The sequence below is a fragment of the Nannospalax galili genome, unplaced genomic scaffold (genome assembly GCF_000622305.1).
Source record: "Nannospalax galili isolate Female #2095 unplaced genomic scaffold, S.galili_v1.0 scaffold664, whole genome shotgun sequence".
In the NCBI taxonomy this organism is placed as follows: domain Eukaryota; kingdom Metazoa; phylum Chordata; class Mammalia; order Rodentia; family Spalacidae; genus Nannospalax; species Nannospalax galili.
The window spans coordinates 3,569,106-3,583,169 of NW_008354274.1; the positions used below are offsets into that span (position 1 = coordinate 3,569,106).

Below are 14,064 nucleotides of genomic sequence, written 5' to 3' on the forward strand. Positions count from 1 at the left end.
CTGAGTGCTAAACTTCCATCTTGAAGCTGACATCCAGGCCTGGGCTCTGGGTGGGAGGGAGTAGCTTGTGACTGCTCCCAACTCTGTGCTTTCTTGATATTGCACAAGTTCTTTTTTGAAACTTCAGGGGAAGTACTGCTTACTAAATACTCCTCCCTGTCCTTGGGTACATTGGAATTAATGGAATTTTCTTTTGCTTAGTTTTGTGTCTTTTATATTTTTTAGATAGGGTCCCACTATGCAGCCCTGGCTAGCTTGGAACTCACTGTGTAGACCAGGCTGCCCACAAAGTCATAGAGATCTGCCTGCCTCTGCCTCCTGAGTGCAGGGATTAAAGGTGAGCACCACCGTACCCAGTCTCATGTCTTACATTTTTCTGGGACAGAATTTTCTGAAGCTGGCCTGCTACTCACTATGTAGTCAAGGTTATTCTCCAGCTTGTGATTGTCCTGTCTCAGTCTCCAGCTTGTGATTGTCCTGTCTCAGTCTCCTGAGTACTGAGTTTACAGTACTGAGTTTACGGATGAGCACCAACATTTCCAGCTTAGGGTGTGTGTGTGTGTGTGTGTGTGTGTGTGTGTGTGTACGCGTGCAGAGACTAGACGATGGTGTTGGGTGTCTTACTCTCTCTGCCTTTCTCTCACTCTGCCTTACTCGCTTGAAACGATCCCTGGCTGAGCCTGGAGCTAGGCTGGGGACCAGCAAGCCCCAGTGGTCCTCTTGTCTCTGCCTCCCACCCTCAGCATTGTTACAGGCATGCAAGTGGCCATGTACAGCTTTTATATCAGTGCTGGGATCTGAACTGAGATTTTTTTTTTTTATGTGTATGAGTGTATTGCCTGCATGTATGTGAGTGCACCCGTGTCATGCAATGCTGCAGAGGTCAGAAGAGGGCTTCGGATTCCTCTGGAACTGGAGTTAAGGATGGTTTGTAGCTGCCATGTGGTGCTGGGAATCGAACCTGGGTCCTCTGCAAGAGCAGTCAATGCTCTTTAACTGCTGAGCCATCTGCAGCCCCTGAGTTGAGATTTTTAAGCTAGCACATGAAGTGTTCTCACTTGCTGAGCCATCTCCCCTGCACCTATGTTATGCATTTCTTTTCTTTTTTTAATATTTTATTAGTTTTATTTTATGTATATGAGTATATTGCTTCCATGTATGTAAGCACCCATGCTGTGCAGTGCCTGCAGAGGTCAGATAGATGGCATTGGATCCTCTGGAACTGGAGTTAGGACAGTTGTTAGCTGCCATGTTGGTGCTGGGAATTGATCCTGGATCCTCTGCAAGAGCAACCAGTGCTCTTAACTGCTGAGCCATCTCTCTAGCCCCTTCTTTTCATAAAAAAATAGCCCTGGCTTCCCTGAAACTTGCTCTGTAGGCCAGGCTGTCTGTGGCAGCTATGAACCATCCTTAACTTCCAGTTCCAGGGGAATCTGATGCCCTCTTCTGACCTCTGTGGTATTGCACACACGTGTGTACTCACAGACATGTGGGCAATACACTCATACACATAAAATAAATTTTATAAATAAAATATAAAAATTATAAAAATAAATTATAAAATAAATTTTATGTGTATGAATGTTTTGCCCGCATGTCTGTGAGTATACACATGTGTGTGCAGTGCCTGTGGAAGTCAGAAGAGGGCATCAGATCCCCTGGAACTGGAGTTACAGATGGTTGTTAGCTGCCACGTGGGTGTTGGGAACCGAACCCGGGTCCTCTGCAACAGAGCAGCCAGTGCTCTTATCTGCTGAGCCATCTCTCCAGCCCCCTGTAGTGTGCATTTCATTAAGGTATGTGCACTGTTGGTTTGGAGTTTCATATACACAGATGGGAAGGACATGGTGGCAAATAAGTCAGGCAGGGAAGCCCCCAAGTGCCCTGTCTACTGCATGGGAAGAAGCCTTGGCCTGGTCAGCTGGGAGTGAACAGCTGTGGCCAGCAGTATTTCCTTTTCTTGTTTGGTCTGTTTTGTGGAGTTTGCATGTGTTTTTGGGTGCACATGCATCTGTCTGTATATTGCTGTGGAGGGCAGAGGTTGACATCCAGTGTCTCCAGATTTTTTTTGTTTTTTTATGAGACAGGGTCTCCCTAGTAGCCCCACCTAGCCTTGATCTCACAGAAATCTGCATGCCTCTGCCTCCTGAGTGCTTAGATTAAATGCGAACCCAGCCAGCTTTTTTTTTTGATACAGGGCCTAGAACGCACTATGTAGACCAGGCTAGACAGGAACTCACAGAGATCCACCCGCCTCTGCCTCCTGAGTGCTAGGTCCATCTTCATTTTTCATTTTATTTTACTTTTTGTGAATTTCATACAATATATTTTGATCATATTTAGATTCCCTCTTGTATCTGCAGCCTCCTTCCAACCCACCTACCAGATTTCTGTGTGTATGTATGCCTCTAGAATCAGTTTTGTGCCAACCCCAAGTGCCCTTTGGTATGGGTTCATCCCCTGGAGCCTGATCAACCTACTAAGAGTCTCACCCTTTAATGAGATTGAATCGCCCCTTTCCAGCAGTCACCAGTTTCCAGTAGTTCCTCAGGTTAGGGTTGGGGTTTTTTTACCCACTTCCCCAAGGCTGCTGGGATTCTGTCTTGCTTGAGCTTACGTGGGACTTGTGCATGCTGTCAGCATTGCTGTAAGTTCATATGAGTAATTGACCAGCTGACTGGTCAGCTTGTGGTCATCTACGTCCTCTAGTTCTTACAGTCTTTCCACTCCCTCTTGTATGATCCCTGAGCCATGGGGGGCAGAAGTAATGGCGTCCTATTCAGGGAGAAGCGGTCTGCAGCCTCTTGTTCTCTGCACATTGGCCAGTTGTAGTTCTCTGTTAATCACCATCTGCTGCATAAGGAATCTTCTCTGCTGAGAGCTGAAAGATGCATTAATAAGTCATTAGAAACAATACATCATTATAAATCAGTTTAATGCTATATCTATTTAGCAGAATAGTATAGGCTTTCTCCCTATGGCCTGTGGTCTATCTAGCCGCAGGCTCCTAAGCTCAAGCCTCAGTTTAGGTATGGGCTCCATCCTATGAAGGGGACCTTAAATCCATTTGGAAAGTGGTTGGTTACTCCTATAATATTTGTACCACTATTACACACAGGCATTTCTTCCAGGGCAGTTGAAACCATTATGTTTTTGAGACAGGGTGTCTCACAGGGGAGCTCACTGATTTGGCTAGACTGGCTGACCTTTGATCTCCAAGGATCCTTTTCTTCCTGCTTCCCCAGCTGTGGTATACAAGGTATAAATAATACCTTGCCTGACTTTTTACATGAGTACTGGGAATCTGGACCTCATACTTGACAGCATGTGCTTTACTGACTAAGCCATCTCCCCGGGCCCCTCTCATGGTTTTGAAAAACAACCTTGCTTCCACTATTATTTTCCTGAAATTTACCTGCTAGTATCTGGGCTGGCTGCATGCATAGAACTGAATGACCAGGACCCTCCTGGCTTAGTGGACTGAGGTCTCAAGGGCCCCTGAGGCGGTCACAGCTTGGGCTCTCAGACCTGTACTTGTATTTCTGCAAAACTTCCTCACTTCCTGTCAGTCCTCTGCCGCCTCCTCCCCAATGATCCTTTGTGCACAGGTTGACATGTGGCTTCCTTTGCAGCCCCCAGAGCACCAGGAACCTTGGGTATGCTTACGTTGGCTGGGCCCTGTATGTGCACATGCACATATGGGCAGTGTGTACATAGTGGGTCACTGTCCGAAGCGTGCTGCTGATGTGTGTGGCCATAGGCCTAGCAGCATCTGGACCACTGCTGTTCACTCTTGTCCCTGGATCCTGTGGTTGGAGTTCAGCTTTCCCCATAATCACCAAGCAGGCTAAGAGGGAGGTCTGTGCCCCAGTGTACTTGTCGCAGTCACTTTGTTCAAAGCTGTGAGCTGGAAGAGAAGCCTGTGTCCTCTCCTGCCCCCCTGCTCTGGTCTGTGTGGCTCTTGCACATCAGAAATCTCTGTTCAGTTGTCCCCACTTGGGCCTTTACATGTGGGTCCTTTGTGCCACTAGTCTCCCCTTCCCAAGCTGCATCTTTCCCTGCCGGTAAAGTGCCTCACTCCAGCATCCTTCCCCCTTCCCGTTTGGAGGCACACACAGCTTCAAACAAGCTTTTTGCCGCGCTGGGCAGAGCTGCTGGAGGCCAGCGTGAGGTGTGGCCCTCCCATTGTGGGTAGGAGACAGTGTACACAGAAAACCAAAAGAGAGACAGTTGGAGTGGAGAGGATGACTGCCTGCCCTCACACTTGCCAGGTTTGAGGCGCTCTCTGCCTGGACTTAAGGGCTGTCAGAGGTAAAGCGGGACTCTCCTGCAGCCTGGGTTGGTAACTCTGAGAGGAGAGCTGCCAGGCCATGACTTGTTGGGGTGGCAGCTTCTCAGGGGGCTGCTGTGTTATGGGTGTTGCATGTTGGTTAACTTTAGCCCACCCCTGTTCCTAGGCTGTGGTTTGGGGGGAAAGTGAGCTTCCCAGGTGGGTGCTGGGTCCTGGGTACTGCAATATTGGTTAACTTACCTCTGTTTCCTAGGCCATGGTAAAGGGTAAGCTCCCCAGGTGGTTGATGGGGCCTGGGTGCTGCATGTTGGTTAACTCACCCCTGTTTCCTAGGGTAAAAAAGAAGAAAATGATGTGGTGGAGAAGCTGAATCTCTTCTTGGATTTGCTCCAGTCCTACAAAGTGAGTCTCTCATTTCTGAGCATGAGCTCAGGATTGGTCAAGGGCGTGAGTCCAAGGGAACAGAGGTTCAGAGCCACGCCATGCAGGAAAGGGGCCAGGGGGACGCAAAGAAACATCTTCTGACCCCAGGTAGAGAGCACTGACATGACCAGAGGAAGGATTCCATGAGTCCAGCCTGGAGAGCCTGTGCAGTTACAGTGAGCACAGTGACTCATAGGCACTGTGCCATTGAAGGGCGTGGCCCCCACTCCCCAGACAGTTTTTTTACCTCTTGCATAATCTTGGGAAGCCAGAATCTTGAAATCCTGCTAGCCTCCCCCTGTCCTCCACACGGGAGTGTTAATGGACCTTGTCTCATGCGGCCCTTGTGGGTGCTCAAGCTGCCCTGCTTCAAAATGGCAGTGGCCATGTCCAACCTGGAGGAAACCCATCTGCCTGAGGTTTCCCTGGGCTAGCCTGGGGCTCTTGATAGCATCCCAGCAAGCTCCAGAGTTGAGGTGGGCACGATTGCTGTGGGTGGTAGACGCTGAGAGATATGAAGCTCTCCCTATGTGTCTGGGGGCCTGGCCCACTCAGAAGGAATTTGCTTCTTCATGTGGGTGAGGAAATCAGGCTGAGCTCCCAGCCAGGGAAGCATTCTAAGTGTCCAGTGTCCTTGAAGGGATGGGTTGCCTTATAGGCCAGAGAAATCCTTCCCATTGAAGATCTCCAGGAGAGCTGGCCCAGTACTTACTGGGAATGTTCTGGAAAAATTCCTCTATTGAATGGAGTGGTGGTAGATGCCCTTTGTAGAATTCGTGCATTGATTCTTAAGCTTGCGTTTTCTGTCTTTTCTTTTTTGTTGTTTGCTTGTTTTATTTTTTTTTTATGTGTATGAGTGTTCTGCCTATATGTATATAAATGTACTTTGATATGCAATGCCAGTGGAGGCCAGAAGAGGGTGTCAGATCCCCTGGAACTGGAGTACAGATGTTTGTTAGCTGCCATGTGAGTGATGGGAACTGAACCCAGGTCCTCTAAAGAGCAGCAGTGCTCTGAACTGCTGAGCCAGCTTTCCAGCCTGTTGTTTTCTCAGACAGGGTCTCACTAAGGTGCTGTGGCTGGCCTTCACTGTATAACTCAGGTTGGCCTTAAACTTGCTTTGATCCTTCTGCCTCAGCCTACCTAGTGCTGGATTACAAGTATGCACCACCTTTCCTGGATGCCTGTAAGGTTTTTTTTTGAGATAGGGTCTCACTATGTGGCCTTGGCAGACCTGAGACTCACTATGTAGACCAAGCTGGCCTTGAACTCATAGAGATCCATTTGCCTCTGCCTACAGAATGCTGGGATTATTAAAGGCATGTGCCACCACACTTGGCCTGTAAGGTTTTTTTACTGTGGCTTTGGGCACACAGTCCTGCTACCTTTGAGACACTAGCTCTCTGGAGTTGGTGGTATGTTATAGCCTGAGGTTTAAGATTGCCCCAAGGTACTGAACTATATACAAAAACTGAGGGATTCTGGTTTGGGGCCTGTGTGCAGTTTGCCCTTATCCAGACTAGCATGGGAAGATAGGGTCTTAGTGGGGCCTGACTCTACATCAGGATGTGGTTTGATTTTGTCCCTCCCTCCCTCCCTCCCTCCCAACTTATTACATTGATTTGTGTCTCTGTGTGCAGGCACACAAGGAGATCAGAGGACAGTCTTTGAGAGAATTGGTTCTTTTGTGGGTTCTGGGGATCAAACTGAGGTCATCAGGCTTGGCAGCAAACACTTACCTGCTGAGCTATCTCACCACCACCGTGAACTCTTCCTGAGTAGAAGCCAGTCCTCCGAAGGGCCCTTATGGCTTTCTTTTTCACCCTCGCTGCCAGTTGGCATGAGCCTTCTCCCTGCTACCTCTGCTTTCCTTGTGTTCTGCTCTCCTTCCGGAGATAGGGGAACCTAAAATACACAGTGTGAAGGTCTCAGAGTCCCAGACTCTGGGTCCTTTTGAGGTTACCTCCACAAGTGGGTGTGCTATTCCTCCCTCCCCTCAGGACCTGTGTGAGAGACATGAGAAGGGTGTGTTGCACAAGCACCAGTGGGCGCTGCACAAGTACGGCCTGATGAAGAGGCAGATGATGAGCACCGCACATCGTGAGCCTGAGTCCGTGGAGCAGCTGGAGTCTCGAATTGTGGAGGTGAGCAGCCAGGAGGAGGCAGGGCACAGCAGGTAGCAGGCAGAGCTGCATGTGGGATCATCCCATTAGCCTTTCCTGGCTAGCTATGTGAGTTTGGCACCGCAGGTACCCCTGCCCAGATCTGGGCTGGGTGTGGTGGAGGTGGGGAGCTACCCCAGGTAATCCTGGCCCTGCGTTCCCTTGGATTCCACTCCAGTGGTTGGAAGACACAAGTGCCTGGGATCAGGGCAGATGCTCCGACCTGCATCTGTGATCCAGTGCACAGGTCAGCTCTCTGCTTGCAGCAGGAGAATATGATCCAGACCATGGAGCTCCGGAACTACTTTTCCCTGTACTGCCTGCACCAAGAGACACAGCTCGTCCATGTCTATCTGCCCCTCACCTCGCACATCCTGGGCGCCTTCGTCAACTCCCAGATCCAAGGACACAAGGAGGTGAGCTGCTCCTGTACCCATCACGGCTGACACCTTCCTATCTCTAGCTGCCCAGCCTGCTAGCCAGTCACCTTGAGAATGGAGCTGGGATATACACGGGCCTGAAACAGTTTTTTTAAAAAATATTTTTATTTTATGTGTATGAGTGTATTGCCTGTATGTAAGTGCACCCAGGTTGTGCAGTGCCTGTGGAGGACAGAAGAGGGTGTTGGATACCTTAAAACTGGAGTCATGGGGGGCTGGAGAGATGGTTCAGCGGTTAAGAACACTGGTTATTCTTGCAGAAGACCCGGGTTCAAATCCCAGCACCCACATGACAGCTAACAACTGTCAGTAACTCCAGTCCCAGGGGATCCGATAGCCTCTTCTGATCTCCGGAGGCATTGTACAACATGGTGCACTTACCTATATGCAGGCAGTACATGCATACACAAAATAAAAATAATAAAAATTTTTTTTAAAAGTTTAAAGAAAAAACTGGAGTCATGGATGGTTGTTAGCCATGGGTGCTGGGATTCGAACTCAGGTCTTCTGCAAGAACAACCAGTGTTCTTAACTGCTGAGCCATTTCTCCAGCCCCTATTAAAATTTTTTAACATTTATATATTGTATGAGGAGAAAGGCACATGTGTCATGGCACATACATGTGGAGGTCAGAGGACAACTTAAAGGAGTCAGTTCTCCCCTTCTACTATGTGGGTTACAGGTATTGAACTCTGGTCTTCAGGCTTGTCGGCAAGCATTTTTAACTGCTGAGCCATTTTGAAGGCCTGACCTTGGACTTTAATGCCTTTACCTCCACATCCCTAGTGCTGGAATGACGTGCATGCATGTACGACCTAGTGCATGCATGTATGACCACACCTGGTTTATGTGGTGCTGGGAATCCAAGCACAGGGCTTTGTGCATGTTAGGCAAGTGCTCTGCTATCTGAATTATATCCTCAATCTCTAAGGACCTCTTCTGACTGTGTGGGGCTGTTGTCTGAAAAGTCCATGAGGTAGGACCCCACTGGCTTCCATTGTTGGCCTGGGTGTCATGGTTACAGATGGAGAGTCACCCCCTAGCAGCATCCAGCCAAGCTCTGTGACTGGGTAATCAACTGATTATGACTGGACCCTGTCACCAAGGAACACACCAAGGTAGAGGTAGGCTAGTTAGCAGGGAGGGGAATGAGTCTCATGCACTGACCTGGCTTGTCCAGTGTCTTGGGGTTGGGGCAGAGTTCCCACATGGTGGGCTGGAAACAGTGCATGATCTCACCTTTGTGGTTAAGAAGGGTTACTGCAGCTGAGGGAACCAGTGTAAATGATGGCTGTGCTCCAAGTCAGGTGGGAGCCGTGATGACTGAAGGATGAGTGGCCGACCTAGACTGTGATCTGTATAGTCATGCCAGAGCCACTGGGTGTTAGCGCAAGATACTGACTTGGGGTGCACCGTCTGTCTGGGTTTATTGGAGCAGTGACTAGTAGTGTTAGTGGAACATATGCTGGCTGGACTGTCCATGCTGTGTGAGAAATCCCAATGACTCAAGGCAGTTTTGTGATGCTCATCCTGCCCAGTAACTTTTGCAGCATCCAGGCAAAATAACATTTATCTTCAGCTAGGGTTTTGACTCAGTCAGTAGAGTGCTTGCCTAGTATGCAGGGAGCCCAGGGTTCCACCCCCAGCACCGCATAACCCAGGTTTAATGGTGTGTGCCTGTAATCCCAGTGTTTGGGAGGTGGAGGCAGGAGGATCAGAAGTTTCTAGTCATCCTCATCCTCTGCTACATAGCCATACAGGAAAAGGGAAAAAAAGGGGGGGGGGCAGGGAAGAGTCACGTGACCTTGGCTTAGCTGATAAGGATACTTCCCACTAAACCTGATGACCTGAGTTCCATCCCACAGGGTGGATGGAGAGAGCCAACCTCTGCAGTTTGTCCTTTGCTCTCCACCCACATGCCCAAATACACCCCCCACCCCCCCCACATGACTATAGTAAAAGAAAAAAATTTTTTTTGGTCTTTTTGAGACAGGGTCTCCCCGTAGCCCCAGCTATCCTGGAACTCACTATGTAGACTAGGCTGGCCTTGAACTCACAGATACACGCCTGCCTCTGCCTCCTGAGTGCTGGGATTAAAGGCGTGCACCACCACACCTGGCAGTAAAAGAACTTTTTTAAAAAGTATGTGTGGGTGGGGATGGGGATGTGTGCTGAGGATCCAACTCAGCCTTGTGCCTGCTTGGGAAGCACTCTATTCCTAAGCTGTATCCCAGCCCTGCTTTTAGTTTTTGGAAAACAAGTTCTCACTATGTAACCCAGGCAGGTCTGGAACTTGGGAATCTTCCTGACTCAGTGCCCAGAGTGTCCAGAGCACTGAGAGGAAAAGGGCTAAAGGGCTAATCTGCTTATGGAGACTGGTGGGGCGTGGTGGGGGGTGCGTGCGTGCGTGCGTGTGATGGGCCACCCTCCTGACCTCGGTTCCTTCTTCTCACAGATGAGCAAGGTGTGGAATGACCTGACGCCAAAGCTGAGCTGCCTCTTTCCTGGACCTCACAATGTGCTAACGCCACCTCGCTCCCCACAGGAGGATGGCATGTGTCCCCACTAGTGTCGAGGCCCTCAGCAGAGCTCCTTGCGGCCTCACTAAAACATCTTTGTAAATGGTGTGGTCCCTGGCTGATTCACTCCAGACACTGCTCCGAGCTGCCTGTGGTTGGGGCTGAAGCACAGGAGCCCATGCCCATTAGAGCCTGCTGGCTGTGCTGGTGGCCTTCTGTCTCCCCCGTCTTTCCAGGGAGGTCTGTGTCCTGTCACCCCTCGAGTCTGCCTTGTGGCCTGTTGGTAAGGTCTGTAGTGGGAAGTTAGAGTAATCCAGGATGGGTTGCTCCCAATGCCTGTGGTGCTAAGGGCTGTTTGTACCCAGCAGGTGGTGTCTGGGGGAGTATGGAAGGGGCCCTGCATGCTGGGACAGCCCAGGTAGGGGAGTGGCATGCTGGCTTGCCCTGTGGCCTGTCAGCAGTGCTGGGCAAGGAGCTGGCTGCCCAGGGTGGGAAGATGAGCCATGGACCAAAGCCCATAGATACTATGGGAGATACAGTAGGCAGGATAGAAAGTGAGGCTGATGAGGAAGAGAATTGGGTGCACAGTGCTACTCAGAGATCAAACGTTGCTAAGTGTTGCTCCAGTTACGATCCATGGAACCCTAATGCGAGACTGACCTGTGGTATCGGTGTTGCCGAGTTGCCCCCTCTTCATACACTGGGATCCTGTGTGCAAGACATAGGTGCTCCAAGATCTCCAGCAGTGGTGTGCATAGAGGCTTCTCCTGTGTCTGAGGGTAGACACCGCTCTGTCACTTTCCTGGTTTGGAGATAGCTGGTGTCACTCTAGGGCACTAAGTCTAGAGATGGGACAGGGGACAAGTGCCAGCAGGGGACAGATGGAGGCATGGAGAAGTGTTTGCATTTGACTGAACGTTCAGCGTTAGGCATCTGTGTGTTGGGGTGCCTTGCCTTTTAGGCTGTTGCCTCCTTGGGTGATGTCATCCCTCCTTGCAGCCTTCTTCCCACCTGCCTGAGGAAACCAGTCGTCTTTTCTGGCTACCTCCTCCTCCAGGCTGAAGAGTGCTGTTCTTAGAGCTCTGTGGGGTCAGGCAGGCCTGGGTCCTTTCTTTGAGATTGTCTGAGTGTCCTCTTTGGCCAGAGAGTTAGATGATCTGACAGACCTGCAGAGACACCTACTGGCCTCCCTCAGGATGTGGGAGTCTGTGTTCTGCCAGGAGCTTTTGTGGGCCATGTGGGAAGACACGGAGACTTGGCCCCTTCCTGCCAGATGGATTCCTGTGCCTCTCTTGCAGGCTGGGTGGAGTATATATCTTTTCCTGTGACCTCCCTGTGGAAAACAGTTCTTAGTCACCATGTGACCTGTGATGCTCAAAGAAATATTTCCTAAACAGCAAGACATACCTGAGCATTCAAGGTGTTAGAATTTTGCAGGGTGGGAATGAGGAGGGGTGGAAAGGTAGAGCTGGGTGCCCAGGCCTTTGGAACAGGGTGTGGCTTGCTTCCCACTGGCTGTCAGGCAGCAGAGTTCTATCTGGATGTGAGCCCACCCTGATGCTTTAGGAAGGTCTGGGGTGGAGCCTGGTAACAGCCTACCTTTTCACAGTCACTCCATGACTCTGGGCTGCCAGTGCCTGACCCCAAGCTTGTAGAAGATCACATTTGCCCCCATCTCCAGGGCCAGGCCCCATGGTACAGGGAACCAACAATTTACAAACTCTTCCGCCCTCAGTCCAACCCTGCATGCCATACCACAGCCATGTTTGGCAGAAAGATGGCCAAGTGCAAGTCTCATGGGAGATCTCTCCTGTTCTGTTCTCCTGGGCTGAGTGGGCCTCAGCTGCAGTCTTAACTGGACAAGGTGTTTCCTCCAGGCACAGCCTACTTGGTGCTAGCCAGCCCTGCTGAGTGGGCCAGACAGGGCCTGTGGGGCTCTGGGACAGTGCTGTGGGGACTCTGGGCAGATGGAGTCAGGATATTGGTGCTGCGGGAGTCTGCCTGCTGATGTATGAAGCACTTTATGGGCTGCGGGAATCAGTTACTGCCACACCTAATAAACTGTAATTGTTTACAAATGGCTTCATATTTTACGTTTGATCTATAAACCTCCATGAACAAGGTTCATCATGTTTTGGAAACTGGAATCCTAAGTTTCTGGGATGGGCAGTTGTATGCTTTCCAGGTGGTACCCATGAGGGAGAGCTTCATACCAACTCCTTCTGAATTCAGACATTCCCTCCTGGAAGGAGACTCAGAAGACTCAGGAAGTAAGCAAGATGTAGAAGTCTCAGAAATCTGAAACAAGATTCATAAGGCCCCTCCCTAAGGTTATACAAGGTGCAAAAAGTGCTGGGAAGAGGAGACCCCTATGGAGCTGCCTGTGAGTTGTGCGGAGCTCCAGGGATGCAGTTTTCGTGAGCTCTCACCCATGCTGGGGTGAGCTTTTCCAAGGTGTAGCTGCCTTTGAGTTGTCATCTCACCCACACTCCTGTAAGTAATCCCAATAAACTCATCAGTTTACCAAGTTGGAGTTTGGTGTAATCATTTCTTTGGTCTGTCCTTGATATCTCAGTTTAGTTTGTTCTGTTGCTGTGATCAAATACTCTGACAAAAGCAGCTTAGGTGACAATGGGTTTATTTCAGCGCACAGTTCCAGGTCACAGTCTATCACTGTGGGAAAGGCACAGCGACTGGAGCTGTAGACAGCTAGTCACCTCCCAGCCACAGTCACACTGAGAAATCAATGCATGCATGCTTGGTTGTTCTCAGCCCACCTCCACACACATACAGTTCAGGAGCCACTCATAGTGGGCAGGTCTTCCCACCTCAGTATAAACAAGACACTCTACCACAGACATGCCCACAGGCCAGCCTGATCTAGACAGTCCCTCATGGAGGCTCTCCTCCCATGTCATTGTGGATCATGTCAAGTTGACAAAACTAACCTCATCTGGATTGTATAGGAGTTTGTTCATGTTTCCCCAAAGTCAAAGCTCAACATGTTTCAGGCTAGACCACTTCCTCCAGGACCTTTTTCTCACACTGTAAAAAGGGAGGAGCCACCTTCCTGCTAGCTTGTGACCCTGGCCTTCCCTCAGTTCTTCCGGGTCTGCAAAAGGGCAGGCCACATCAGCATGCCTGCAGCTTCCTATGGACAAGACTGGACACACAATACCCTGAGTGGTCACCAGAGCCAGCAGCAGCAGCAGCAGCAGCAGCAGCAGGATGGGCCCCAGCAGTGACGAGCATTGAGGCTGTAGCCAAGGCTAAAACTGCAAATCCTCTGGTTCAAAGAGCCGTATCAGGCAGGACTTGGAAACTGCTAGATGCAGGCTTTTTTCACCCCACCCTCTTGACAGCCAAGAGCTGTTATGTATCAGACAGGACTTGGAAACTGCTGGATGCAGGCTCTTTTCACCCCACCCTCTTGAGAGCCAAGTGTCTGCTTTCCTATAAACACCATGCAGCACTGGAGCCTGCCTCCCCCATCCCCCGGAATGCTTTTGCCTCAGTCTTTCCAGGCTCCAAGTTTAGCAGCCTCTCCTGATTGGTTCTAACCTTTACATCTTACCTGCTGGCCCATGCCAGTTAGGGTCCGCCTGGGATATATAAACCTTTCAGTCAGTTTGGCACCTGTTATCATCTGGCACCTGTTACCATCTAGGAGTCTTTTTTTCTTTTAAATTTATTTTATGTGTATGAGTGTATTGCCTGCATGTATGTGAGTGCACCCGTGTCGTGCAGTGTCTCGGAGGTCAGAAGAGGGTATCAGATTCCCCTGGAACTGGAGTTAAGGATGGTTTGTAGCTGCCATGTGGATGCTGGGAATCAAACCCCGATCCTCCAAGAGCAGTCAGTACCCTAACTGCTAAGCCATCTCTCTGGCCCTACCATCTAGGAGTCTTAATCAGGTTCATTTTCTCCACCAATTTTATATATATATATATATAATTTTATTTAATGTGTATTAGTGTATTATCTGCATGTATGTGAGTGCACCCATGTCATGCCATGCCTATGGAGGTCAGGAGGGCTTTGGATCCCCTGGAGCTGGACTTAGGATGGTTGTTAGCTGCCATGTGGGTCCTGGGACTCAAACCTGGGTCCTCTGCAAGAGCAATCAGTGCTCTTAACTGCTGAGCTAACTCCAACCTTTTCCACCAATTAAAGAATTAAAAGGGGTCTGGAGAGATGGCTCAGTGGTCAAGAGCACTGGCTGCTCTTAC

General features: G+C 50.0%; 1 protein-coding gene across 2 annotated transcripts in view; it reads left to right on the forward strand.

Annotated features, from left to right (window-relative positions):
* The window catches only part of Snx8 (sorting nexin 8), a 51,735-nt gene extending 39,361 nt beyond the window's left edge, over window positions 1-12,374 (forward strand). The window contains exons 8-11 of one of the 2 annotated variants that reach the window (XM_008851405.2): window positions 4,625-4,693; window positions 6,715-6,858; window positions 7,143-7,292; window positions 9,772-12,373. In XM_008851405.2, coding sequence (XP_008849627.1) covers window positions 4,625-4,693; window positions 6,715-6,858; window positions 7,143-7,292; window positions 9,772-9,885 — 477 coding nt within the window. In that variant the 3' untranslated portion in view covers window positions 9,886-12,373. Of the gene's footprint in view, window positions 1-4,624; window positions 4,694-6,714; window positions 6,859-7,142; window positions 7,293-9,771 lie in introns of both variants that reach the window. The other variant, XM_029555158.1, reaches the window with a different exon arrangement.
* Window positions 12,375-14,064: the final 1,690 nt, after the last annotated feature.